This window comes from Pyrgilauda ruficollis, unplaced genomic scaffold, assembly GCF_017590135.1.
Source record: "Pyrgilauda ruficollis isolate IOZ18807 unplaced genomic scaffold, ASM1759013v1 scaffold75, whole genome shotgun sequence".
NCBI lineage: Eukaryota > Metazoa > Chordata > Aves > Passeriformes > Passeridae > Pyrgilauda > Pyrgilauda ruficollis.
This window is the reverse complement of record NW_024529377.1, coordinates 1,301,807-1,328,933: the sequence shown is the minus strand read 5'-3', so window position 1 is coordinate 1,328,933 and position 27,127 is coordinate 1,301,807. Positions and strand designations below refer to the sequence as shown.

Below are 27,127 nucleotides of genomic sequence, written 5' to 3'. Positions count from 1 at the left end.
AATTTCCCACAGACTTACTGAATGAGCTCATCCTCAAGGATCATGTGCAGAAAAACATTATAGTCTTTTAGATAAACCCATCAGCAAGAAACTTTGCTCCGTTGTGTTCTACAAACAGTAAACTCAATTCCCTTTTGATTTTATATCACGCTTTAATTCCACACATCTAGGTGTGAGACCAGAATCCAGGCACAAATACCAGCAGATGTTTGGAGTGAGACAGATGTCATTCCCATCTCTGTGAGGCATCTTACACCTTGGGATAGTCATAAAAGGACTCCAATCTACATTGTAGTAAAAACATCATCCTTTCCCCTGTCCAGCCCTTAATGTGTTCTTACAATGTAAAGTTTCTTAATGTGCTCCTACAGCACCCAATTTAACCCACCAAAACAATATGCCTTTGAGCACACATAATAAGTTAACTCATTACTGCAACTCACTGCAGTATAACCATCATGATATTAAAGCTGTAAAAAAGATATTTTAGTAAAGTGAAACACATCCATTTTCAGAAAAAAAAAACACAGAAACAAAAGCAAAAAAACCCCAAAGCCGTGCTGGAGAAGGAAGAGAACAGAGAGAACAGAATTAGCATTACCCTTTTCAATGTCTCTTTATTTTATAAAATATTGCACGCAGGAGTTACACAGGTTGAGATAATGAGAAATGTACATCTCTGCTAGGGATGTCTTTCAAAGCCATCATTCATAAGATTTAACAATCACAGAATAATAACTAGTATATTGCTTTGGGTAAATGAGACGAGACAGTTAAGTTTAACCCATAAAGTGTTTGAGAGGATCTGAACCAAATTTGATCATATTGTAAACAGCGTCCAATCGATTACAGAATTTATAGTTATAAAAGTGCATTTTAAATGCAACTGTCGAATAAAGGCACAGGAACATGAAAGGATTTCTGTGTTGTTCGGTTGGTCAGATTTCACAATATGTCACCCAGCATAAAGATGTATATGTGCTGCCAGTGCTCAAGGCAGCACACTTGCAAAGGGAATGGGTAGATCAAATGTGCTGCAAATCCTTTTCTTGGGGTTCTCATCCAGTGCCCCAGATTGCTGGCTCCCTCTGTTATCAGTGGGAATGGGAACCAAAGCACCAAAAAAAGGTTCATCTTAAATTCATATGTCAGTATGGTCCCTGCACAAGGGTGACATGCAAATTCATGAAGCATTCCATATTTTTGGGGCCGGTATGGACAGAACCAAATGTAGAAAAGTGCTCTAACTTGTAGCACACAAATGTTCTAAAATGAACACAAAAATGCTCACTTTTGATTCATCCTCTCTCTCCACATGAATTATAAATCCGAACTAAAAAAGCAAAATATTTTTGCTTCCAAGCAACTTTTTGAGCAACAAACTTTTCTTGCTCTGCTACTCTCTAATAATCCCTTTGTTTACTCCCATTCAAAAAAAATTGTGTTACATGATAACTGGACAGAAGGTCTAGAAGAATCTGGCATAGCACACTGTATAACAGAGAATGAAGACAGCAGAATCTTAAACATAGGGAGGAGAAAAAACATCTGTGAAAGGAGGCATGTCATAAAAGCAGTCAACCTCCAGCTCCCAGCAAGCTGAAAAGCATACAGCAGAAGGAAATAGTAAAATCCAGCTACACACTAAGGCAGCAGAAGTCCTGCTACAATTTAAGTCCTCAAAGTACAGCACTGTCTAGGTGCTAAGCCCTCCTGCTGGATCGGTACGCAGAAGCCATTACCATCCCTGGAGAACACGCTGCTGAGAGCTTCTCTGAGTCTGTCTTGAAATAATCTCTTTCCTCCTGCAAGAAAGGAAGCTTTTCCCCTCCTGACCTGCAGACACTGACTACCTCACACTTCAGTACATTCTTATAATGAAAGGCTGGAATGCTGGATGAGGAAGACCAAATTTTCCACTGTTATCCAAAATAAGGGGGCACTGAGACAAGCATTTGGGCTAGGCAAATGAGATGAAAAGGGCTACACTTCCAAGTTTATGGGAGTCTTTTTTTCAAAAAGAAAGTGAGTGAAAATTCCTAGCATGTGACATTATAGGCAGCTAACAAGAAGAAAACTGGTTTTGAATAATTTTCCAGGGGGAATGGGAGAATGAACTGAAGGCAGCACTGGGATCCTAGAAGGCAGAAAGGCAGAGTGTCCTCCAGACTGCAAATGGGTGTGTTTGTTTATATTTACCACATGGTGCAGATTTTGCACCTGTTACCATGAGCTTTCTTAGTGTAAGGCTCATTCCAGCTGCAGAGGAGGTGCTGGGTACCTGGACGCACACCACTACCCACACACAGCTTCTGACCCTGCCCTCTCTAAAGAGGGTGACAAAATGCCTGATGCCTTGAGCACTGCAAGGAACTTGAGTGTGCCCCCTCCCTTACAGAGATGATGCAAGTCCTGGGCTGCATATTCAGACTCAGCTCAGCATCACCGCCCATCCTTCCAGGCCTGCCTCCTCCCTTCTTCCTCCTCAGAACTGGGAAGACAGACAGGGAGCTGATACAACCTAACAAATTCAACCACGCACACTGTGAGGTGCTCATAATGCAATAGCAGGAGCTATATAAGGAACTCCAGCATAATTTTCTATTGAAATTGAGGGCTTTGGGATTTTCAAGGGTATTTGTCCTTAGCATCCAAACCTCAGTAAACTGTTGTGTGATAGCAGCATGATGATAGGACTGCTAAATGAGTAAGACAGCACTGGCCATTTTGTGCTCACTGTGCAGATACCATTTTGGCCCTTCAACAGCAGCCCAGACCTCTTCTCTTGCCATGGTCTTTGGCAATTGCAAGCTCTTTGCTCCAATTGAAGGTGACACCAGTGGTCTGAACACATTAAATCATGCTGTTATGGCTACATGGTTATACGGTTATATGAGAAAAGCCCAAGAAAACCAACAAAATAAAACCCCAAACAAACAGGAGAGCAGCAGAGGAAAGTATGTTCTTTCCAGTTCTGTTCTTTATAATGGTTCACAGACCTTTTCAAGCTTACCTTTCAGAAACCATAGATAGCTGCTCTCCACTGCTGCTTTCTAAAGGGTAGGCTAAACCAGTGTGCCCAAGTTACAGAAGCCACACTAAACACTCATTCATTTGCACTCCTGCTCTATAGTCATAATGCACATCCCTGCCTCAGACTATATTTTGTATCAGCAATGGGACTCTGGGACAACTGCTCCTCACTGCACAAAGAGCTAAAAGATTACACCTGTCACCAGAGGTATAAAATTTTCTCTGGCACTGAAGTATCCATTACAATTTGGAGAACTTTTAGCAGAGAAACATTTGGTGTTTGGAGATGGGCTGCAGGCTGTCTGTAACTGAGGCAGTCTCATCTTTGCCCTGCAGATGGACAGTTTGCAGTTCTTCTTGTGTGCACCCAATTTTTCCACCTTCTCCTAACTTTGTCTATGAAGGACACTGGTGGCAGACATCCACCTTCCTTACTCCTCTGTCTCTAAACTGCAGCACAAGGAAAGGTGGCGAGCAAATATTGTAGTGGGACTTAGCAGAGTCTGTCAGGAAAGGAAACCAGAAACAGCAGGCCAAGATTGTAAAGAAAAAGGAAAGAAGCAATTAATACAACCTGCCACGCTTCTGCAAGAGGGGATGCATTTCTTCCTGCTTCAGCATTGTGAGGATCAGGCAGTGGCAAATAAATACACCTTGGATGCCTATGAGGTGCAGCACCAGACCTTTGGGATAAATTTCTCTGACAGCACCAAATGGCTTTGCTGCTTCAAGGGAAGGTAGGTAAGATGTGCTGCAATGCTGAAGGAAAGGTTTTAGATGAGACTTTAACAAACATCAAGTGAACGTGACTCTGGATTTCTCACACTGGAGAATGGAAAGTGCCGTGCTTGACAGGAGTTTGCCTGTCTCTGTAACAGAAGATGCAGGTGGCTGCCAGTGGTCCAGCAGGCTCCTGTTTTCACTCTGTCAGTGTTATTGTAATGAGAGAGAGTGGAAGTTAAAAGGAAGATGAAAGTGGCCTCTGGCTTCAGAAACATCCTTTTTCTGCAAAAAGGACTGAGGATGCAAAAACAAAATAGTAAACAATACGCAAAAAAACCACAATAAATGGTATCCCCAAAAGAAGATTGAACTCTGCAACCTTTTGTTTTAAATAATACTAGAAAATGTAAGAGAAAGGGGAAAAAAAGGTAAAAGCCAAGAGTGTAAATGCAGAAGGGCATGATGGGATCTGTTCAGAAGGAAAGGAACAGTGCTTAGGAAGAAACATTAGTTTACCTTCCCTGAGCAACTCTGTGCTCCTGGAAATGCCAAATATAAGAACTGAGTTAGCATGACCAGCACCCTCACCAACCTGAGGAGTCTTGTCTTGGTGGCTAAAGGTCAGTCCTGTTGTTTGGGAGGTACAGTCCCGCTCAAGGAGTCGCATAAAGGGGTACAGTCTATATTTCTTGCTTGGCAGTGGAACGAGTTGTATCTTCTCCCTGAGTGGGACATTGTGTGAAGCCACCATCACTCAGGAGCTCATGGGCTAGTCCAAGTCAGTCTAAATAGGCGGACACAGGAGACAAGGAAGGAACTGTATCCCTCAGACAGACATGTTGGCCACAGCCCTCTCGTACATGCGCTCCAAGATGCGGTGGATGCTGGCAAAGCCTGGACGGTCAGCAGGCAACTTGCTCCAGCAGAGGCGCATTAGGTTGTAGAGCTCCAGAGGACAATTGTCTGGGCAGGAGAGGACATTCCCATCCCTCACATAGTAGATGACCTCTTCATGAGCCATCCCATAGTAAGGCTGCATGCCATAGGAGAAGATCTCCCACAGCACCACCCCATAGGCCCACACATCAGACTCTGTGGTGTAGCGGTTGTAGAAAATGGACTCAGGGGGCATCCAGCGGATGGGGATGGCATCGTTCTCATTTGCTTTGTAATAGTCAGCTGAATACATATTCCTTGAGAGACCGAAATCTGCAATTTTCACCACCATGTTCTCCCCCACCAGGCAGTTTCTGGTGGCCAAATCCCGGTGGACAAACTTGCGCTCGGAGAGGTATGCCATGCCAGCAGCAACCTGCTTGGCAATGCAGAGCTGGCTGGTGCAGCACAGCGCCAGCGGGTTCGGGAGGCGGAGCCGCGTGTCCAGGCTGCCCTGCGCCAGGCTGCAGAGGTTGCGGGGCGAGCGGTCACGCAGGTACTCGTTCAGGTCCCCATAGGCCATGTACTCGAACAGCAGGCACATCGGCTTCCCAACTGCACACACGCCTGGGAGAGGACAGACCACACAGGTCATTGGTGTAGCAAAGAGAGTTCTGCTGTGCAAAAGCCAAAGAGCACAAAAATGCTTACACAAAAGGAAGGCTTTCAACAATGCAGAGACACAGGTGACCATGCAAATACCATCTACTTCGCATGCATCCATCATTTTTTTCAAGCTCCTTCATCAGGAACGTGATGCTGAGCTCCGTGGGTGGTGCTAACAAGTCATGCACATGCCTGCATGCAAAATTTGTTTCGAGATCGCAGGTAAAACACAGAGTTTTGGGGCTACGTTTAATGAAGAGTCAATCTTGATTAAGCTAGCATTAACTAAAGTATTGCCTCTTCCCAAGTGCAACAACAAGGACTTTCAGGAAGTAATCTTTAAAGTTCAGATCAAGTTATTTTTTAATTCTTTTATTTCTTGTGATTGTTGTATTATTACAACAATATTGTTGTAGAGAGGACACATATGCAGGAAGACATCAAAAGTATTCAGATGGGGCATGTTCAAGGGTTCAGTGGAACTCTTGACTTGCAAGGAAACTCCCACCCTTATGGATTTTTATTTTTTTTAAACAATAAATGCAAAAAAAAAAAAAAAGTTGGTTAAGGAATTACTTTTGGCATGACAGATATTCAAAATTAAAGAAAGACAAATCAAAAGCAGACAGCTGAAAGGAGACATTTGGCCTGTCTGTTAGATGTAGAATGCAGTCCCACTGAAGGGCACATGCTTGGCACTTTACCACCTTTATTGATGGGCCAGCATTAACCACACTTCCATGAGCCTTTCTGATCATACAGTGATAGAGTAATATTTGTGCACCTATCATTAAACTGCTAACTAGCAAAAGCCAACATTTAAAATATATGTGTTTTGCTATCTTAGGGTCATCCTTTAGCAACTGATGATGCAACTTTTTGTGAAATCTGAAATTCTGATTGTTGACCTAGTATTTGAATCTTTGAGGAAAAACAAATGGCTGTTTCCAATCTGATGACATCAGGATCTGACAAGCACAACAAGTGTATGTGAGAGATTTATCATCAAAGCTGTTTTCAACAATGTGGCTGTTTCTCCACAGCCCCATGATGTGATAGTAGTTTGTGCCTGTACCTTTGTTCTTTTCTGGCCTAAAATGTGTTAACAATAAACACAAAGTTTCATCCAGTTTAATGCATTTCCTGCTTTTCTTTTCTGTAGCCAAAGTACCTGTATCAACCCAGCTTTCCCAAAACTGTGGTTTATCCATTTCAAAATGTTCTGGAGCTTCCTACTGAAATAAATTAAGATCTCAGATGCCCCTCTTCATGAGAATCAGATCTGCATACAACAACTTAGAGAAGGATTGCCAGATAAAGGTGGCCAGCAGCATCTACTTCAGAAAAAAAAAAAAAAAAAAAAAACAACCAAACAAATAAACAAAGACATTCTTCTAAAAGAATGTATTTTTGTCAGAAGCTTTTTTCTCATAAAGTGCCTTATTAGCCAAGCTTCAGCATCAAGACTTTCCAAAAAAATCCAACCAAATCCAAAAAATCCATTCAAAGAAGGATGGATGGAAGTCCTTTCAGATGAGAATGGAAGGAAAGGAAGAGACTGTTTTTGTGGCTGGCTTTTTTTGTTCATTTAATTTTGGGTTTTTTAAGTGTTATTAAGTGTTCAGACACCACAATAGTAAGTGGGACCTATAAAACTAACAAGACTTGTGCTATTTCTTTTCAGTACCCACAAAATAAATCACAGCGCCAGGAAGTTCACATCTTCCCTGTAAGACATCTGGGTCAATGTTATTAGACTGGAAACAGAGTTAGGCAGCAAGATGGCTAGCAGTATACTCAGTGCAGCATGAGGAGGCTTTGATGTGATGCACCATCTTGTTAAGGCAACAGGATGCCTCACTGAGATACCTAAAAGCTTGACAATATTTGGATTGTCAAACTCTGCCATGAGAGCTGCTTCCCTCTGAAAATCAGCCTGCATATCTGCAGATGCTTCCTCCTTCAGCATTTTCACTGCTACCATGGTGAAAGGTTCATATGGCAGCAGCCCTGGAGCCCTGCAAGGAGAAGAGGTAAGAGAGGAAATCATCAGTGATGAATACATGCACACTGAATATAGGTTCTGTTTCTGATGCAAAAGGAGAGGCTGACCAAAAAAAAAAAAGTGGGAGGCCCAGAACCAACAGAAGGAAAGCCCAGTTTCATCTCTTGGGACTGCAATATGCATTGCATATTATAGAGGTGTTTAATTTGGTTCAGGTACAGGTAGGACTAAATTCAATATAGTTTTTTTTGATCAGTGGTCTTGCTGCTTACAGACTCATCACCATGTCAGGTAAAGACATAAATGAGTAACAGGTTAGTAAGAAGCAACTGCTCCCTAGGCTGGAGATCACATCATAAACATAATGGGGGACAGGATAGATTCTTCAGTCCAAATAATTCCCTTTTTTTGGGTGTAACAGTTAAAAATAAGCCTATTTTTAATGAAATTTATGAAAGAGCCTCCTTCCCCATACCTGGCACAGTGGTGACTTTGGTATATCTGGCTGCTGACAGAGTGAAAGTAACAATTACAGGAAATGTATTCCCTTGGTTTTGTAAAGAAAATAGCCTTTTGTTACTGCTCTCTGTGTATCTGTGTGTGGCATGTGTGTGTACCTTTAACAAGTTATAAAACCATTTGCTAATTTCAGCTGGATTTAATGTGTGTAGCTGAGGTCTAGAAAGCAATTTATATTCATTCAAGATTTGCGAAAACACTTGACAGGACAGAAGGGACAAAGCAAACATGTGCCTTGTCTGAAGAACAAGTTAATGTGTAAATACACATGTTTTGACACTTATAAATCTTCAACTAAAGTTTATCGGCACAAATCCTTAGGAAACAGAACCCTGACTTAGAGTAACAAACTTGTTTTCTTATCCACATGTCCCTGCAGCCTCAACAAGTTTAATTAGATGGGCTTGCCAAAGATTTTGGGGTAGCTGTTGCTGGAGAAGAGTAACTTTCCACTCTTCAAACATGCACTAAACCTCAGACGTACATTTTGTTTCCTGCACAAATTCTTCCCAGGGGCCTTGCAGCTAAAACACATTCCGTACAGGTAGCCAGCCAGAGCCCATGGGGAGTGGTGCCCATTTATGTCTCATGTTGCTACACCAGCCTGACTGCCTCCCACTGCTTGAATGCCAGGTTATTTTATTGCTCAGTAGCACCTAGAGGAGACTCCAATTTCCAAAGCAAACTTCCAGCTTCCTTGTCTTCTACTTCAGACACATGGCAGTTGCAACAGTTGCACTTGGATCTGTAAATGTCAAATGTCACTGGATGACAGGGTGTCCATCAAGATAGGAATCAGAGGTGGCTAGATCACAGCTGAGACACTCAGGCAAGGAGGTCTGGGATGCCAGAGGAGAGGATCAGACCCCACACTTGTCTGCTACTGCCTCAATTACAGCACAGTGTCTTCCATCTTTTCCCCCATGCTGGCAGCAGTTCCCTGTCTAGTAGGAGGGGAGCAGTATGAGCACCTACCACCTGCTGTCAATTCTCAGCACTAGAGCCAGCAGCAGCAGCCTGAACAAAGTAATAGGGAATTTAAAAGTAAAAATAGGAGAGCTTTATGTCTTCCAAATAGTCTCAGAGATTACCACTCATCTCCGACTAGCAGACCCAGCACAGTGCCAAACCAGGGGTGGACAGAGCTCAGTCCTGCCTGCTTTGGAAACAGAAACTTATCCAAAACTGATGTACACTCAAACACCCAATTTCACTGCATGCTGTAATGTAAACCAAGCTAAATGTAACCAAGTGAGGTTAAGCTGCACAATGCCTTTTAACTGGCCCTCAGGCAAAAACCAGAAATTTCACCTTTGGTAGCTCATGGTGATGCACTACAGTTCTTAGCAGACCTGCGAAACTCACACTGCTCTGGCACAGAGGCAGAGACTGTCTGAAGTCTTGGCAGACAGCTATCAAATTTGACCCCTTTCATGCCCTAAAGACAGTCTTTGCACAAATGGTAAGGGAACATCTGCAGGGTAGCAGTGGGAAACTGCTGCCTCTGAACCTGGAGAATTCAGGTGGAGGGCCAGAAGGGGTAGTGTTTTTTGAAAAACAGGTTAATTCTCTCCTAGAACTGGGAAACATCAAAAGAAATTACCTTAGGTAATCTCCCTTGCAATTAATTAAAAGTTGAGGAGAAATGTACACTGTGCACAGGGTGGACAGCAACAGTCCTTTGCCTGCTTCACCACCAATGGATTTGTGCACCAGAGGCATTAATTGGCATTTAAGTGAATGCTGTTCAAAGAACTAACCAGCAGCGCAGTTAGGAATTTCATTCTGAGCCTATCTAGAGAATGTCTGATGTAAGTTCCCAGTCAGGTTTTCTTTCCTAAACAGTAACTATGTAAAAAAATGACGAGCAGTCTGAACCTGTATTTGAGACTGTGTCCTGTCCCCATCTTGCTCACCATAACAGTTGGGTAGCTTCTCTTAGATGATTAAATAATGCAATTAACCTCTACCGAGTCTGGTGGGAGCCTACTTTTACCTTATTCTTTGGTTAAGTTAATATGTGAGCAGGAGACTGCTCTGAATCAGCAGGAGCTGCTTTTTGAGGGGGAAGGGAAAATTGGGGGCTTTTTTTATTAATTAACACCCACACTATTTTTCAGCTATATATGAGACAGCAGGTCAAAGAAATACTCTTGGCAGATGGAGAGAACATGAGGAGACTTCTGTCAAGAAACTCTGACCTTAGGAACAGCCTTGTCCCTAAGGAGGGACAACAAGTTGTGCATTTGTAGTGTACGTCTACCAGCATACTAGCAAAAGCTCCATACTGGCCTACTAGCAAAGACTCCACATCCAGGCTTTTAGGCAATCCGGATCTTCAGGCTTAGCCTGGACCACACAGCTCCAGCTCTTGAAGGAAGCTTGCACGCTGGTCTGCACTGAACTGCACAGAGCTAGTGCTCTGGTGGCTTGCGTGGCCAGCGTGGTCCTCCCAGGAGGAGAATCAGAAAAAATCACAAAGACCTAGCTGGGACAGACCTGAGCCTGGTCCTGAATTTTGTTTTAAGCATGGTTACTTCCTTATCCTTCTGAGTGTGAAGCTGTTCCTAGTGAAGACAGTAGCCTTTCAGGAGAAGCTAGTAAATAATAGCTAGACACTTCCTGTCCTAACATGTTGCTTGACCCAGGAGTGAGTAAACACTGAATCAGGACTCACAGCAGCCAACTGGCAAAGGCATCGCTGGCACTGAGTGTGGAGCTGTGTTTACAGAAGAGCAAGAAACATGAGAGCAGGAGAAGTAAGAGGATTGCTAAACTTAGCTCGAGATGTCCATTTAACACATGCAGGAAAGTACATTTTATCCTTCTGAGATGGGAAGGCAATAATTTGAGTTTTTGTAGTTTCAGTAACCTGGATGGACACACAGCTTGTTCTAGTGGATCAGTGGTCTGCACTGCTCTGCCAGCAGCGCACAGAAATGTCCATATCTTATGATAAGGAATTATAATGCCTTGGAGGCATTTTTGATAGAGATGGTAATGAAAAAAAGGAGGTCCCTAAGAAGCAATATTTCTGTGGCTCCTTCCCTGAGCCACAGAGAGCAAGCACCTCTTTTTTTCTCATTTTCATTGACAATAACAAAAAGGCTTAACTGAAAGAAATTGCAGTGCTGAAGTGGATGAAATCCACATAAAAGGTCTTTACACCACTTTGGCACTTGCTTAACTAACACTTTAGTGACATTTGAATGCCCTTTGAGAAGTATTTCTTGATATCCATGAAAATCATTTTAAGCTCAGAAAGGTCTGTGCAGCACTCAAATTGTATTAAAACTCCCAGAGGATGGCCAAAGCAGCACTTGGGAAGAAGAATGTCTGCCGTGCTTGCACACAGGAGAAGACTCCTGCAGCGTGAGCAGGAAGGTGATGTACTCAGGGCACCCTGAACACTGACTGAGGCTGGGACAACATCTTCCCTCACCCCTGGTGTGCAGTGCCCCAAGCAGAGCTGTTGTGCAGTTTCTGTAGCAGTGTTCTTGTTTCAAGCTCAGATGCGTTTGGCCACCCAGGCTAACAGTTCATCACAGGCTAAGCATCTGTGACAATCCCACTGTGCACCCTTTGAATTTTGTTATTTTTAGTTCTCTCTGTAATAAAGAAAAATATGCCTGCTTTTCTTCCATTAGAAATAATTTATCTTTTCATTAGGAAAAAAAAAAAAAATCCATCACAGCTATTGAAATTGTTTCCCAGCTGTAACACGTCCAACCTGTACGGAATTCATTTTCTAGCAGGTACATCAACAGCTTAACTATAAACACTACAAATACCTGCATTGTGACTGCTTTTTGCAAGGATAGTCCTTTGCTTTGGCAGTCAACAGAAGCATTTCACCGAGCAGATCTTGGCCCATGGTGGGACTCTGATCCTTCCCTGGGTTTTTGTGAGGTCATCATACACTACTCTACATACAGCTACAAAATCAGCCATGCCTCATCCTTGTTAACTGCAAAGGACAAAGATTACTGCCCTGACTAAGCAGGGAACTATGCAGCCTGTATACTTTCTTCTAGCAATTTGGGGATGGAACTTTAGCAGGAAACAATTATTGTCCAGATTGTCTTGCAGAAATTATGCATTCTGTCAAGAAAAACTAGGTAACTTCCATCCTCCTCATTTTTGGGTTTGTCAGTTTAAGATTTTTCACGTTTGTAAAAGTGCACAATCTCACCTCCCATGATATTATCCGAACTGGGTTGTCTAATACCTTAGGTTTAAAACAGGTAACAGTGGCTGCAAATTCCAAAAATAAAAGAGAAATGAACTAAAGGGGACTGTAGAAGTCTAGAGATAAGGGAATTTATGTGTGTTACTCAAATACTGATATCCAGATAGCCATGGAGCCAACCAAGGATTGCTATGGCAGAATAAAGGGGCCATGCAGAGGTAGGGCAACATTTTTCTGAGACAAGTGTCCTTGTTCTGGCTCCTGGAGATAAGCACAATACCGTACATCAGAGGTGCAGGAATGAGGCTAAGAAGTAGGTGGGAATGGACTGCAAGGGGGGAGGGATCAAGAGTACCTAAGACCTCCAAAGCCCCCAGACCATTTCCAGAAAGGTTTGGAAGAAGGGGCTGCTTATGAGAACTCACTTTGTATAGAAAGTGAAGAAATTAGCCCCAGGGTACAGAAATTTTACTATAGAAAGGTACCCCCACAAAGCCTAGATTCACATGTGCCCTGGGACCATAAACTTTCTGTCAGCTGAATTGATGGTGGAGCCAGGACCACTGATCTCTCTTTTTTCCTTTCTTCCTTTCTTTCTCTCCTCCTGTCTTTAATCCATCTTTTTGTCTCCCTTCCTTTTCACGCTACCCCTTTATGCAAAACCCACTGCCCTGTGTTTATATAGGAGGTCAGGGACAATAAAAGAGCTATTTCCATGAAAGGCATGTAATTTACTAATAAAAATTTGCACATTTTTGCAGATACTCTGGCTTTTGCCATTCCTGTCACCCACAAGCATCTACAAATCTTGGGTGTGCATTTTCCATTAAGGCTGGGACACCCCAGACCATACGCCCATTCCCCCTTTGACCCTCCCCTTTCCCCCCGGCCTGTGTAGGGAGGGTTTTTAGGGGATTTTTGCTTTGGTTTGGTTTTGCCACAGAATCAAATTGAAATTTGTTTTGGACTAAACTGTAGCATGACACAATGACTTTTGTGGTAATTACACAGGCCAGTACCGGTGTTTTAATTCTCCCCACACACTGATAATTCATAAATACTGCAAGAACTGTATTGAGAGATGTATTGTATTGGGAGATGCAAGAACTTCACAGTAGGTCACATGTTACAGGCAGTACTCTTGGCAAAATTTAGCTGAATTTTTACACCAGACTTTAGTATGTGTGTAAGGCATTACACCTACTAGGGAGTAGAAAAGAGTAATTTGCAGCAAAAGTTTAACAAATATTGACAGATAGCTCTGGACAACAAAAACAATTATTCAAACCTAAGACTTGTGTACCATTTGGTACACATGCATTTGAGTGGATGGATGGATGGATGGATGGATGGATGGATGGATGGATGGATGGATGGATGGTTTCCAGTGTTGATTTTTCAAAAGTACCTCCAGATAAAGGAGACTCACAAAGAGACTGCTCACCTGGCTTGGAAGACTCTCCCAAATGCTCCCTCCCCAATATCTCTCACATATTCAATATTGTTTCTGGGATACTCCAGGCTAAGCAATTTTGGATTGAGGAGAAGAGGCATGCGCTGGTACATTGGGTTGGGGTGCAGCCGGTCCAGGAGCAGTTCGGAGGGCAGAGTGGTGAGAGTTGGTGTCTCAGACTCTCTGAAACAATGGAGAGATTTTTGATCAGCGTGTGCACAGCCCTCAATCAGGAGATAACTAGCTTCATCTCCTCCTGAGATTATTTATTTCAGAATGAAAAGGAAGGTGCAGCAGGGCTACCAAAGGAACCTTGCAGCAAGGTGTCCATGTCCCTAGTCTCCACCTTCTACTCTGGCACAGGAGTTCAACAGAATTTACACTGGGCTCTCACAGGCAAAGGGGGTGCTGCTGTCCCCTTTGCAGCACTCAAACTGAGAAACAAGAAAACCCTTTTTCCAAAGCAGCATTTCTTACACTGAATTAAGTTCCAAGCTTTACCTTTTTTTGTTTTTCCACTGTTTTCGATGACGGCAGCAAACCAGGGTGATAATGCCAAAGATCACGACCAGAGCAAAGCTGGAGATGATTGAGATGATAACAGTCATGGAGTATGTAGGAGAAAATGGAGGAGGAGGGGGAAGATTTAGAGTCTCTCCATTTGGTTTTCTCGTTCCCAGGGATAACAAGGCTGTAATGCAAATAAAATAAGAGGGTTATGCTTCTGCTAGTTTATAGAGCTTTCTCTAAGAGGAATTTACAGAGCTAGCTTGTCACCCTGGGAATTACTGACATTACAGATACAGCCCTATGACCACATGAGAGGATCATTCTAGAGAAGCTTGGTTTGCAGGAAGGAAAAGCCATTTGTGCTTGCCACATGTGTAAATCCAAGATCTGGTAAGACCAATACATAGTTCCCATTAAGCTGGGAACACAGTTTTGGTATAGAATATTTGGAAGAGTTACAAATGGGAGGTCACATCTGATAGTCTCAAAAGTATTCAAATATAGTCATGTCTGCAGTGGGAAAGATCAATGGTGCACAACGTAAACCACAATGTATCATGTGTCCTAAAAGGAATCTGAAGGGAGGAGTGTAAGACCAAGTAAGTACAGAGTGATACTTTCCCAAAATATCCTCTTACCCCCAAGAGTTTGCATCTCAGTGTCTTTACGGGGCAAATGTGGAAAAGTAGTTTAAAGCACACTTGGCTGAATTATTAGGGAAAAAATCACATCACTACCTGTGGAGTAGTTTCTGAGACATTCTAGAAAATACTGCTCTCTGCATGCAATGTTTGAGAACAGAAAGAAATTTAAACTCTTCTTCTTCTTAATTGCCAGTTAAACTGAAAATTACTTGTGTTCACTTATGTCCATAGAACCTCTGTTCCCTGTGCAGGAAGTTTACAAATGCAGTCTTATTTCTGAGCACTGAAATCCAGAAACCAGGAATCTTGGATGAAATATTTTTAAAAAATTTGTCTGTTTTTGAACAGGAAGTTACAGGAAGGCTTCACTTCTTAATCAAAAAACAAAGATATTTCCATCTTTTTTTGGCTTATTTTTAGTTTAAATTGGGGGGGGGGGCGGGGGAGGGGGGTTATTGCTGAAAAAAAATCACCCTAAACTAAACAATTTTTCAGAATACCAGAGAACATTTCACTTCATCTTTGGCATTTATATAACCTAGGACAAGGTGCTCGACTCGTCTGTCTTCATTTTCCCCTCTTCATGGGGCACATTAAACCTTCTCATTAAAGATGCTGAATGAATCTATAAGACCCAGAACTAGCTGAATCCAAAAGACAGAACAGATTGGTGTACTCAGGATGCAAACACCTTGCATGGCCACAAAACAACAACAGTGGCAGAAGTCATAAAGTGCAGTTGCCTACCATCTCCACAGGGAGACACACTGCAGTATTCCCAGGTTACAGCTGGATCCTTTGTGTAGCACCAGGGACGCTCGTTCTCGCCTCCTGGATTGCGACAGTAATTCTCAGCATCAAACAGCTCTGGGAAAACCTGAGGAGTCCTCCTGTGCAAATGGGGAGCCTTGGGGGAGGAAGCAAATTGTATTAGTGTTTCAGCATAATTTTCCACGCTCTTATTATTAAAACAAAATGGGGGGAAAAAAGCCCCAAAGGATTGAAGCAAGACAGAGCCTTTGGTGAAACAGCCTTTCAATCACCTGAAATGACAGAGAACACATCTTGACACAGTAAGGGGAACTTGCAGATTGAAATATGACGAGATTATAAAACACCAGTGAGCTCAAGAATGAAGGCAACTTGTTCCCCACTCATCACTTTCACTGAGACTGGGCTGCCTGACTCTGAGAAACTCCTTGGAAAGGCAAACCTCAAGCACAGCTCTCCATTTGGTGGATCTCGCACTGATGCTCACCTGATCACTCCACTTCTGGCAGGGAATTCCAGATGCTGTGACATTGGTCGTGCCCTGGTAAAACTGGCCATTGCCACTGTAGCAAGTCCCTGGGAGAGAAAAAAAACCAAAACTACCTGGGGTCAAGGGATTTCAGACCATGTCCTGCAACAGAGACTCAAGAGAATAAAGTTGATGTTGTTACATGAGACCATCTGAGAGCATCAGATGTGAAGCACACAGAAGGACTAGACAACACAGGAAGGGTACTGTTTAGCTTCCTGTTTACTCTCTAATGGATTTTGCACTCAGTACAGAGGCAGAAATCTGATAAAACTTCAAAGAGGGCACTGCAACTCTCTCAGATTGAGAAAACAGGCCATATGCCTGTGATGGTTGAGCTGCAACTACCTACTTCACAGTGTATCATGAAGAAAGTGCAGGGCAGAGCCAAGCTGACCCCACCCAAGCCAAACCAAAACAGAAAGCAAATCAAAACACTGGTTCCATGAGTCACAGCCTGCATTCTTACCGGGGCACCAATAGGAAGACACTAATTTTCCTCAGGTTGGTAGCAGGGAGCTGGGATTCATAAAGTTACCCTCCTCCTGCTTCTGTACAGTGATTATCCTCTTTGATTATTTGGAAACAGCCTATGGTATTCAGCATGCATGGAAACAATATCCTGAACTATGATCTGAACTATGATCAAAGGAATGGTATCAGTATAAAACAATGTTCTTTATAACGAAGATAGTGTAGTCACTGCATATACAGTGTTTTTTCCAGCTGCAGAAAAATTCCACAGAAAATCTCAGGATTTTGCTGATGTCCTCCTAGGACATATGTCCTCACATACACCTGTCCCCATAGGAGAGTTTAATGCATGCTGGCATAATCTAGGAAGCAGAAAGACAGCAGAGGAGATGCAGCCTTACAAATTTCAATACATAGTAGCCAAACTCTAAACTCAGCTGAACGGAGGCTAGCATTGTAATAGATGGCATATATTAGCATCCACTGCATTGTTAAACTTGGTAGAAAAATTAACAAACCAGCAAATTCTCCTGTCATAATTTTATTTTCTGTTATATTCATAATCTCGCAGCTCAGGAATAAAAGAGAACAAGAAGAAATGTGATGTGTTCTAAAACAATGAATTTTTTAAGCAAATACTTTTCATCTTCCTGAAAGCTTTGTGTAAGGGTTGACTCAAATTTGACACAAGGCTCTCTGTCTTTGTGGATTGTACTCTTTGTCATGTACAAGGTGTCAACACACCATAATGACCATCTGATGTTTTCTTATTGCACTCAGGATTGCAGTTATGTATTGTGATAGACTCTTAGCTTACTGAGGCTTCAACAGGTAGTAGACACTATCCATGTGTAGGTAGCCACACTGCCTTTAAAGTGTTCACTGCAGTCAAGTGAGCTTAAACAAGGAATCAAGTTCATATAGCCCTGAGGCAGCTAAACACTTCAGTAGAGGAATGATCATGGACTTTATGGGAGCATTTAGACCCATGACAAATGCAAAGTAAAATACACTAATGTGGATTTCTTTTGCTGATATGTAACTACTATTTATGACTCTCATCTGCAATAAGATAGCAGCCCCACATGACCAGCACCTGTAGCTCTGCAGAGGTGTAACATCTTAATCAGAGGTGTTAAACTGTCCTGGAACTTGTGTACCTGAGATGAGAATTTTACTTGTTTCACATTCAAGGGCAAGGAAAGCAGTGCCTGAAACATACCTCATGACACAGTTAGTAATAAACAAGGAAAAGTTTTCTGCAAAGATCTGAAATAAATGTCAGTGGGACACCTTAAAAGATGAATGTGGAGAGCTTTCGGGGAAAGAGCAGCACTAAGAAAGAACCTCTGAATCCTTCATACTCTGGAAATGCAGATGTTTTCATAGACTGTCTTCCTACTATGAGAACAGATGAATAATATAGCTGGTCCACTTGGGCATTAATGAATGATCTGATAGCAAGCTAGAAAACAGTTCAGTTCATGTTCAACAAACCCTTGTGCACATAACAGTGGGTCTAAAGAAAAAAGAGGGGCAATGTTACTAAAATGTTACTGTCATATCTTCCTGGTTCATGACTGAATATAGTACATTTGTGCAATGCCACTCTGGGAAAATGGTGTGGAAGCTGAACAGGAAAGTTCATGCATACACAATACACAAGAGACAGAGGATATGTCCTGAAACATCTGTGGGGAGACTGAAGCCATCCCACAAATGCTCTTCCCATATGCCAACACCCCTCTCTAGTGGTTCCTCCACCAGGGCTGGGATGGCTGCACTTGCCGGCTGTAGGCACTGGCCCAGAGGGTGCTGAAGTCCTTGTCTCCATGTCTGCATCACAAGGCCCCTAGATCTTGGGTTGTCAGGTGAAGCCAAGATCTTTCCATGAAAAAATATTCCCCAAAATTCTTTATTTACTTTTTTTTTTTTTTTTTTACTTTGCCTCTCTCTCCATGCATAAGGTGTGTGCCACTGCGAAACCTGCAAACCTCACCTGCTTAGATGCATGGCAAGAGAGAGATTCTTCCTTTTTCCATCGAGGTAAGTTCAGTGCCTGAACTTGAAACTGCAATTGTACATGAGTGGAAGAGTTGGGTGTGTGTGCTTCAGCCACAACCCGCAGCAGGGGGGAGCCTGACAGAAGTCAAAGCAGCACTGCAGGGGATGTCTGGGTCTCACCACTGGTCGTGGGAGGCTCGTACAAGAAACAGCCAGACTTCAGTGGTGATTTGAGGAGAGTGCTGGGAGCTTAAGGTCTTGCAAGGCCAGCCTGTCATAGGTAACCATGTTGTTAACATAGAAGGCTGGAACGACCTCAGAATCAGAAATACAAATATGGGTAGAGGGGAATGATAAGCAATGGGTAGGTAGAAAAGGAAACAGCTGGAGGGAAGGGTACCACCTAAAACCACCATGCCTCTCTCATAAAAATTTACTAGCCCATGGTCTCCTCAACCTCCAAAGAGCTAGAAATGTGTTTCCCAATGCCTTGGATATGGAAACCCCAATATTCCTCAGTAATAATCTAAATTCAGCCAGCCAGGACCAGCAGAAAACACAAAAATATGTGCAAATGGCAGCTTCAATAAAGAATATCATGTCCATCTCTAAAAACATAGAGTCTGGATCAGTCTACTTACTGGTTATGTTCTCCTTCTTAAAATCTGTAAAAAAAACAAGACAAGATGTAAGGAGGGATTGTCCAGGATGCAGTATCACCAGATGCTCACTTAGAAACACGTTACAGGAAAAAGTTCCCTTTCTAGCAGTGCTTAAACGCCTTGTTTCTTTGCAAAGACACCTGAGTGGCAATTTTGCTATCATTAAGACGGTTTTTTGAGATAGTTATGACCTTCTCAATAAAGATCCAGGCTTTATTTACTTGAGGGATTTTTCCCACACCCCGGTTGCACAAGAGAGGTAAACACCTAAGCAGCTGTCACAATTCCATGCACAGGTGCTGACAGGACAGTACCCACCATCAGCTTTTACTTTAGTTATAAATATAGATCATACCCTTCCCCTCTCCCTTACCAAGAACACAGTTCTCTGGACAATCAGCAGCATGTGCCACCTTACCAAAGAAAGGGATGCGGGTACAAGAGCTGGGATTCTGGTGCAGGCTGGGCAACCTGTTGCATTCAGGAAGAGTGAGCAGCATCAGCCCTGGCTTGTAAATCCCCTTCTGGGAGTTCTCCTCCATTGAGAGCCATTCCTTAAAGCAGTAGAGATCCTTTACAGCAAGGCAATTCTCTCTACATTGTTTTGTAAAAAACAGTGAAATACAGCTGTCAATGGCTTGAAAAAAAAATGGCTGCACTTAGCAGTGATGTGCAGGGGTTATCAGGCTGACAGAAATCCATTCATGGGGTGATACTTCTTTAAACTGGTCTGTCTGGCTCATAAACCATAAAAGAAACTGTATGAAATGCAACAGCTTCCTTTAAGAAACATACAAACCTACATTTTTAATGAAGCAGAGTAATGCTCAAAACACAACACCACCAAGCTATGAGGAATTCATTCCTATCTTTTTCTACAGATTTTTTTTACTTCTTCTAATAAATTTCATAGAACCGTGGAATGGTTTGTGTTGGAAGAGACATCAAAGATCATCTATTTCCAACTCCCTGCCATGAACAGGGGCATCTTCCACTGGACCAGGTTGCTCAAAGCTCCATCCAACCTGGCCTTGGACACTTCCAGGGATGAGGCATACATAGCTTCCCTGGGCTACCTGTGCCAATGTTTCACTGCCCTCACAGTAAATAATTTCTTCCTATTATCTAATCTAAACTTCTTTCAGTTTGAAGACATTTCCCCTTGTCCTGTCACTACATGCTCTTGTAAATAATCTCCCTCTCATTTCTAGAATTGCAATTTTTAAGAATATCCTAAAAATCTCACTTGACTTCTGTAAATTGTACAGTAGAAGTGTCATCTACTAAAAACAAAAGGTGAGATGCAATTCTTAACCTTCTTATATTAAATATTTGCATATACTTTTATTCTCACTGAATAAAAAAAAAAAAACCAGAAATTTTTAATTGTCTCTACAGGCAACTTTAAATCCATTTTTTTCTCTGTAGATATCTGCAGATTGCCTGGTAAAAATGTGACCTGTCTCCTACCTAATGTGCTACCTCCATAACAATGGGAAACATTCATTGGCAAGAAGTGCTTTGGATTTTTAAATGGGCCTTATATGAGAAACTGTTTGTGGAGAAAGGCAAGGTAGATATACCTGCACTAGTAAAAAAAAAGGAAAAGAAAAAGAAAACACACCATACTGGGAAGTTCGTGGAATTGTTATATTGGCCAATTTATCAGTGATTTGCTTATTTATGTAGCCATTCTTGAGAGGCTGGGTTACAAAGTCAGCTTTGAGGTCATGTACAGAGATTTCTTTTGCACAGCTCAGCTGAAGTCTTTCCCACATCCACAACTTTTACAGCCATCACACAATGATGCAGAAAGAGAAATGTACTTCTGGGGTCTGTGGTGAAGGATTTAGCTAAATTCACCACCTGGTGGGTTGAGGCAACCTCCTTAATTATACAATGGTTTTGACAAGAGCAGAGGGTCATGAGTTTCAGCAATGGCTAACAACACTGCAAACCCTCTAAAGCACCTGAAGGATGGAGGTCATTGAGAAATCTACTGGTGCAACAGCTTTTCTGCAACAGTAATGGTTGCCCCTCAATTCAGCAGGCTGAAGTCATCAATGCCCAGATACTCTGTGCTTGGTTTTAGCTAGTCCTGGTTTATTCCTTCCTCCCTTCCATGGAAGTCAGAATGCAGCCAGATGGCAAATTTATCTTTTTTGTGTTTAACAACATGTGGAGCAGGAATGACTTTGTGAAGTCTGAAGTAAAGAAATACTTAAAAGGGAAAAGAAATACTTAGATAGGGAAATGAGAAAAACTTGTACTTGAAGCACTGGCTGAGACTTGGGAGATATGATTTGAATTAGCTCTGTTCATTGCTGGATCCTGAGCATCCTCAAATAAGCCCTTTATTCAATGTTCAATTGCAAAATACAGAAGACCATTGTTCTGAAATGCTGTCTGCTCCAGGGTTAAAGGAAGGTTGTCTGCACCCTGTAAGAATGGTAAAGCAGCCAGAGGGAGGGGTGGTCAATCGTTTCTAGCTGGGTTCATACCGTTGTTGTAGCACCCAACGCTGTGCACGGAGGGTTTGCTGAGGTCACAGGCAAAGATTACTTCAGGTTATAATTAGAAATGTTATGTCATGTAAATGACAGATGGACAAAGAATAGTAATGGTAGAAGACAGCAAGTGTGCCAGTGGTGTTTCTAGGGACCACAAGAGACTATGTAAGGGGAGGTGGGGACACACAGACCCAAACAAAGAGAGACTTTCTCCCACACAAGACTGTTCCCTACAGCCTGATCGCTTCCTATCAGCACTCATTGAAACAGAAACTGGGGGTACTTCTGCTATTGCAATAGCAGCCACCAATAAGAGGCAGATGTAATCAAGAATTATGAGATATCACTTTTCCTTTAGAACTCTCATTTTAATCAATTTGCATCTAAATGTACACTGAGTGAACTTTTCCCATGTGGTTTTCTTCTGTTTCATTTAATCTTGTTTTACACCCTTACTATGTTTATAAAAGCTTTACTCAGCCTGTCAGTTTTTATTCTTGCCAGCTAGCTTCCAAACCAAATGGACATTAAAAAAAACAACATGGAAAGAGAAAAATTGGTGCAGAAAATAAAAACTAAGATAAAAATACATGGACATACGTTGAGGGCAGTATGTCCATGAAAAACTGGATGAGCTCTCCCACAGCTGAGAGAGTTAAGTTCTTACTCATGCAGTATTTCAGCTGAAAACTTGTGTAGTCTAGCCAGCTTCTGTAGAAAGCTTTAAAGTTGACAGTAAAAAGAAGTTAAGAGAATTGCAAAGTAACCAAGACCATGCGAGATGTGTTCAACAGCCCCCAGACCTCTCTCAGCCATTAAGAAGTATATATTGGATGTCTGAGTTATCAAAAGGAGTATTGGGCTCCAGAAGAACTGCTGTCCAGCTGATGCTCTCTGAGGACAGGAATTCAGAAGGATGCTATTCCAGAACTTTTCTTATTAGGAGAGCTGCATTAAAATCAGGGTGGAAGGAGGGAGGAATAATTAATAGAAACCAACATTGACTCATTGATTTGAAGAAAAGTGGTTCCAGGCAAGCCCATTAACATTTAGACTTATTTGCAAATGTTGTAACTGTTACCTCAGGTGCATCAAACTCAAATGCATATTTATGGTAGTTTATATAATTCTGACTTTAGAAGTGCCCCAGAAGTACAGGTCTTCAGTCAAATCACTGCGAATTCTGGTCCTGCAGGGCCACTCCTGGGCAGGGGTAAATGAAGCAAGGCCAAGATGTCACTGAAATACCTTGCAGAGCAATGTGCAAAACCCTTAGCTGACTAATATGCTGTGCATGTGTGGCTGAGATATAAATACTGTCACAGATCTTGAAAAAAGGCAGAGCAATCATGTATTTAAGGGCACAATGACAAAGAGCAGAATGTTGAAGTGGTAGGGAGGAGCCTGCCAGCAAAAAGCAAATGGTACTACTTGGCTGCATGATTATCTCTGGATACTTGCACATAATCTTGTTTTGTAGGATATATGCCACCCCTGTGTCAATGGTAGAATACCAGGCAGCATAGGTACCAAATAGAAAGCTAAATGTGTGGTCAATATGTAGAGTGGAATTTTCCTCTGTGCCTTTGTTTTAGATATATTATGGGAGAAACAACAAAAAAGGTCCCAATTACAAAAGGTCCCAATTACAAAAACATGTTGCTGATTGTCTTAAAAAGCCCCTATGTAACTGGAGAAATCATTCCCATTAGACATCTGGCCCAAGTCCAGCAAGCAGTGTGCTTGACATATCTGTAGAAAAGGTTTGTATTTTATTTGGGACACTAGAGTTGGGGCTTCTCTTCCAGTAAACACAGATCTGAATAGTATTTTTGAATGTGTCTCAAGGAAGACAAGACAAAGCAGTGTACTTTAGGCAAGGATGTCAGTTGCCCAGATGTGAAGTAGGTAATGACTAGTTTTTTAGGGGCTGAATATGACAGAGAAAAGAAAGCTTCACCCTGATATGTGTGTGTTGGACTGTCCTCTGCAAAGCACACCAAGCAATCATGATTCTGTTAGATTTAAAAATAACCAAATGTGGACTGGGCAGAAGAGCAAAAGCTATGTGCAGGGCTTGGGAAAACCTGTTTTATTCTAGTCAGAGAATCTGGGAAAGATGTAAAATTTCTCTGCAAAGAGGAAAGAAAGAAACTCTATGACCGTGGTGGGAGGACAAGGAACAAGGAGGCAAGGGCTTTTTGGGACGTTGCATAGGGAGGGAGAAGTGCCTGTCACTGTGATGTGTTTACAAATACCTGTCAACAGTAGATTAGCTATAGTAAGAGATGCTTTGGACTCCTCAGGGTCCCTGTCAGCCCAATTTCAATGCACATTTCTCTGTATACAGAAGGGTACAATAACCACATTTTAATTTTGGTTTATCAGGTACAATTACACAGGCAATGTCTCTGGTCTCATAATTTTTGTCATATTTTTGTCATAGCAGGAAGTGCTAAATGATTGGTATATTGCCTTGGCCAGATTTGTTGCATCTTCTGGAGCTGCATTTAGTCAAAATTCGAAAGAAGAAATTAGTCTTTATAGTAATAAAAATATAGATACTGGCCTAGCAAGATAACAGTAACAGAAAACAATATGTTAATTATTGAAACTACATATGTAATTCAAATTGATACTTCTTTTCAACACAGTCCTCCAAACACCTGATATAATGTAGAGGTCTGTACTTCAAATTCAGACCACACCTTAGCAATGAGCACAGTGAGAGCTGAATCAGTCTGTGGGTACAGAGGAGAGAGCAAAGGGAAAACCTGTGCAAACCCAGAGGGCTCAGCTTCACTCAGCTTCACTTGCTACTGCAAGCAAGCCTGGACAGTCCCTCACCACTCCCCTGCTGCATACACATCCCCACGAAATGAAAGTGAAGTATGAGCATGTTTTTCTCCATTTACCTGCACACTGGTTTTGGAGCTGGCCCAGCTCCCGAGGGATTGCACTCCTGGAAGATGTAGTTACACAGCAGAGACTCAGCAGCCGGTTGGCAGAATGAACTCACCATTTTCAGTTCAGTCCAGGCAGTGTGCACAAGCAGCTCTTGGGTCTCCTCTGGGTCAGCATACGAGGAGTTGAAGAAAACAAGAGCATTCTTCGCCAAGATAGCACTACACACCTCACCTCTGTATGTGCTGCAGTAGCCTGCATCACCCTTGTACAGCTTGCTGTCGAGGACAAGAGCACACAAGCACAGTAAGCTCACAGATATAAACAGCTGCATGAGCACAATGGCCCTGTTTCTGAATAAAGTGGCATGTGTAAGGCTAGTAGAGGGCAGAGAAGGTGATAGATGTTTGTACCACTAAAACCAGCTAATATAATGCAAGAATGAAAATTCTGCAGGGTACCCTGGTGCCAGCCCAAATGAGCTCCAGGGATGAGGCTCTGACGAAGTGTTGTTAAAGATACAAGTTGACTGAAGACTGAGCAATCACACAGAACCATGACTTAGCATGGCCCCTCACCCTGTCCCTGGCCTCTAATGGGAAAATATTTTACTTTCCTGCTTCCCTGCAGTAGGGATCAGCCATGCTGCTTGCTTGCAGTCCTGTGATAACTCAGGATTTTTCACTCTGCTGTCTAACAAGAGTTACAGCTTAATTTAAGATAGACTTGATGAGCAGGAGCCAGGTAAGTTCAACCCATCATGTGCCAGGGAATTTTTCATAAGGTCAGACCAAGCTCCTGCCTGCCCTTCCACAGCTCCTGCACCACTCCTGACCCTGCCCCTCTTCCACGCCTTTAGCTGGGGGACTCAGAGACGAGGAAGGCACAAATCTCTGTGTTTTCCTTCCCAGTATTTCTCTGCAAGGTGCATTTTCTCTCTTCACCACATCTCCCATTTTGCTAAGTCCTGTGACATGGCATGAAAACAGAGCTATGCAGAAGCAGTAAAAATCACAGTAGGGTCATCTTCTTTGAGGGCCATTTATTTATCTTTCCCATGTTATTTGCAACTAGAAGGAGATCTCTCCCCTCTCTCTTCCCCTCTTTCTCCCCATGGCCATCAAAAGTAAGCAGCAGGGTGAGGGGAATGCACAGGTCAGCCGTGCTTCCAGTAGCTCCCATGGTCACCCAACCATGCAAGGTCTGCAGGTGAGGAGGTGCCCTCTGCCTAGGCAGCCAGTGGGATGCAGTGCCCAGGGTATGGGAGGCAAAGCTGTGAAAATAGACTCCTGTGTGTGGGACATGGCCAAATCAGGGAAGAGGGGAGGGCTGGGTGCAGCTGTCCCCACTGCCATTCGGTCAGTGTAACTGGGGTCAGAGAGTTCAATTCACAACATGCCAACCATTTGGAGCAGTCAACAGAGCTATTTGTATCTTTGCCTTTTATTTCTTTCCCCTGTCCAAATAATCACCCATTGTTAGCTCTGGGGTTTCTTGCTGGTTTTTTTTTTTTTTTTTTTCAGAAAGCTGGAGGTACGTGGACAAGGGATTACAGAGGATGCTCACATTTCTGTTCTTCAGATGCTGTTTTCTGCAGATGACAATCCCTGGCCCTATTTTAGCTGCTCTATTTTGGGATCTATATGAATTTTTTCTTTAATTTTTTTCTGCGTTGCATTGGATAAAAAATACAGGAAGGCACCAACACTGGAGGTTTACCAAAATGGCAGTGATGCTCTGACACTGCATCATTCCAGGCTCCGTGGACACACTTCCGTGTGCCACAGGAGTCCCCCAGCACACTGCACTAGCCTCACAGCCCATGACATCTCCCCAGCACACAGCAGGTTTCCCCAAAGCAATGCAATGATCCCAGCACCCTGCTAGAGCTGCTCTTGACATTGCACGGGTCATGTTATTTACATTTCCCTGATGGCTCCCATTGTGCTTAATCTGAAAATTGCATCTTTCTTGTGCCCCAGGGGCAAAACCAGGGGACAAGTGTGCATGGGGCAGCTGTGCTGCTGACTTCAGGGGCCTGCAGTGGCAGACCGAGAAGAGCTAACAGTGCCTGTCATACCTGCATGGGTGCAGGTGTAAGGCTAAGTCTGCCATCATCATTGTGTGGTCACTTAATCACTTACAAACTTCCTGAATCAATCTTGCAAGCTCTTGTGAAGGAGGCAATAGCCTTTGCAGGGAGTCTGTGTCAGCAAAGTGGAAAAACCATTTGCTCAGGCTTTCCCATTTGCTGTTTTCTGTGGTGGCCAGAAGCTCCCAGCCCATCTCCCAGGCTAACATTCTCATTTTCCTTCCAGACTGATCAGCCAGTGCAGCATGTAGAAACATGGAAGGATTCTAAAGACAAAAAGCCAGCTAAATTGTTCAGTCCTGCAAAAATTACTAAGCAGAAGTTCATTTCTTATCACATGTAAGTGGCTTTATTCATCCATTACTCTGCTTGGAATAAATATAATCTTCTCTTGCCCTAATCTGGTGAGCGCCAAACCAAATTACATTTAATAACTGTGAACAGGTAGGAGTTTACCTTGTGTTTAAGCTTTGCCATGAAAATTTATAAGGTCAAGGGAAACTGTGGATCTGTAACCAAATAGAAGTTCCTTCAGAATATTCTCCCCACTACCATATTTCAAA

General features: G+C 42.7%; 1 protein-coding gene across 3 annotated transcripts in view; it reads right to left on the bottom strand.

Moving 5' to 3' along the window:
- Window positions 1-608: 608 nt before the first annotated feature.
- MUSK (muscle associated receptor tyrosine kinase) overlaps window positions 609-27,127 on the bottom strand; it is a 56,889-nt gene continuing 30,370 nt past the window's right edge. For 2 of the 3 annotated variants that reach the window (XM_041486339.1, XM_041486340.1), the window contains 9 exons: window positions 24,484-24,750; window positions 19,477-19,652; window positions 19,038-19,061; window positions 15,877-15,965; window positions 15,366-15,525; window positions 13,966-14,155; window positions 13,456-13,647; window positions 7,168-7,316; window positions 609-5,259 (listed from right to left, as the gene is read on the bottom strand). In XM_041486339.1, coding sequence (XP_041342273.1) covers window positions 4,583-5,259; window positions 7,168-7,316; window positions 13,456-13,647; window positions 13,966-14,155; window positions 15,366-15,525; window positions 15,877-15,965; window positions 19,038-19,061; window positions 19,477-19,652; window positions 24,484-24,750 — 1,924 coding nt within the window. In that variant the 3' untranslated portion in view covers window positions 609-4,582. The remainder of the gene's footprint in view (window positions 5,260-7,167; window positions 7,317-13,455; window positions 13,648-13,965; window positions 14,156-15,365; window positions 15,526-15,876; window positions 15,966-19,037; window positions 19,062-19,476; window positions 19,653-24,483; window positions 24,751-27,127) is intronic. The other variant, XM_041486341.1, reaches the window with a different exon arrangement.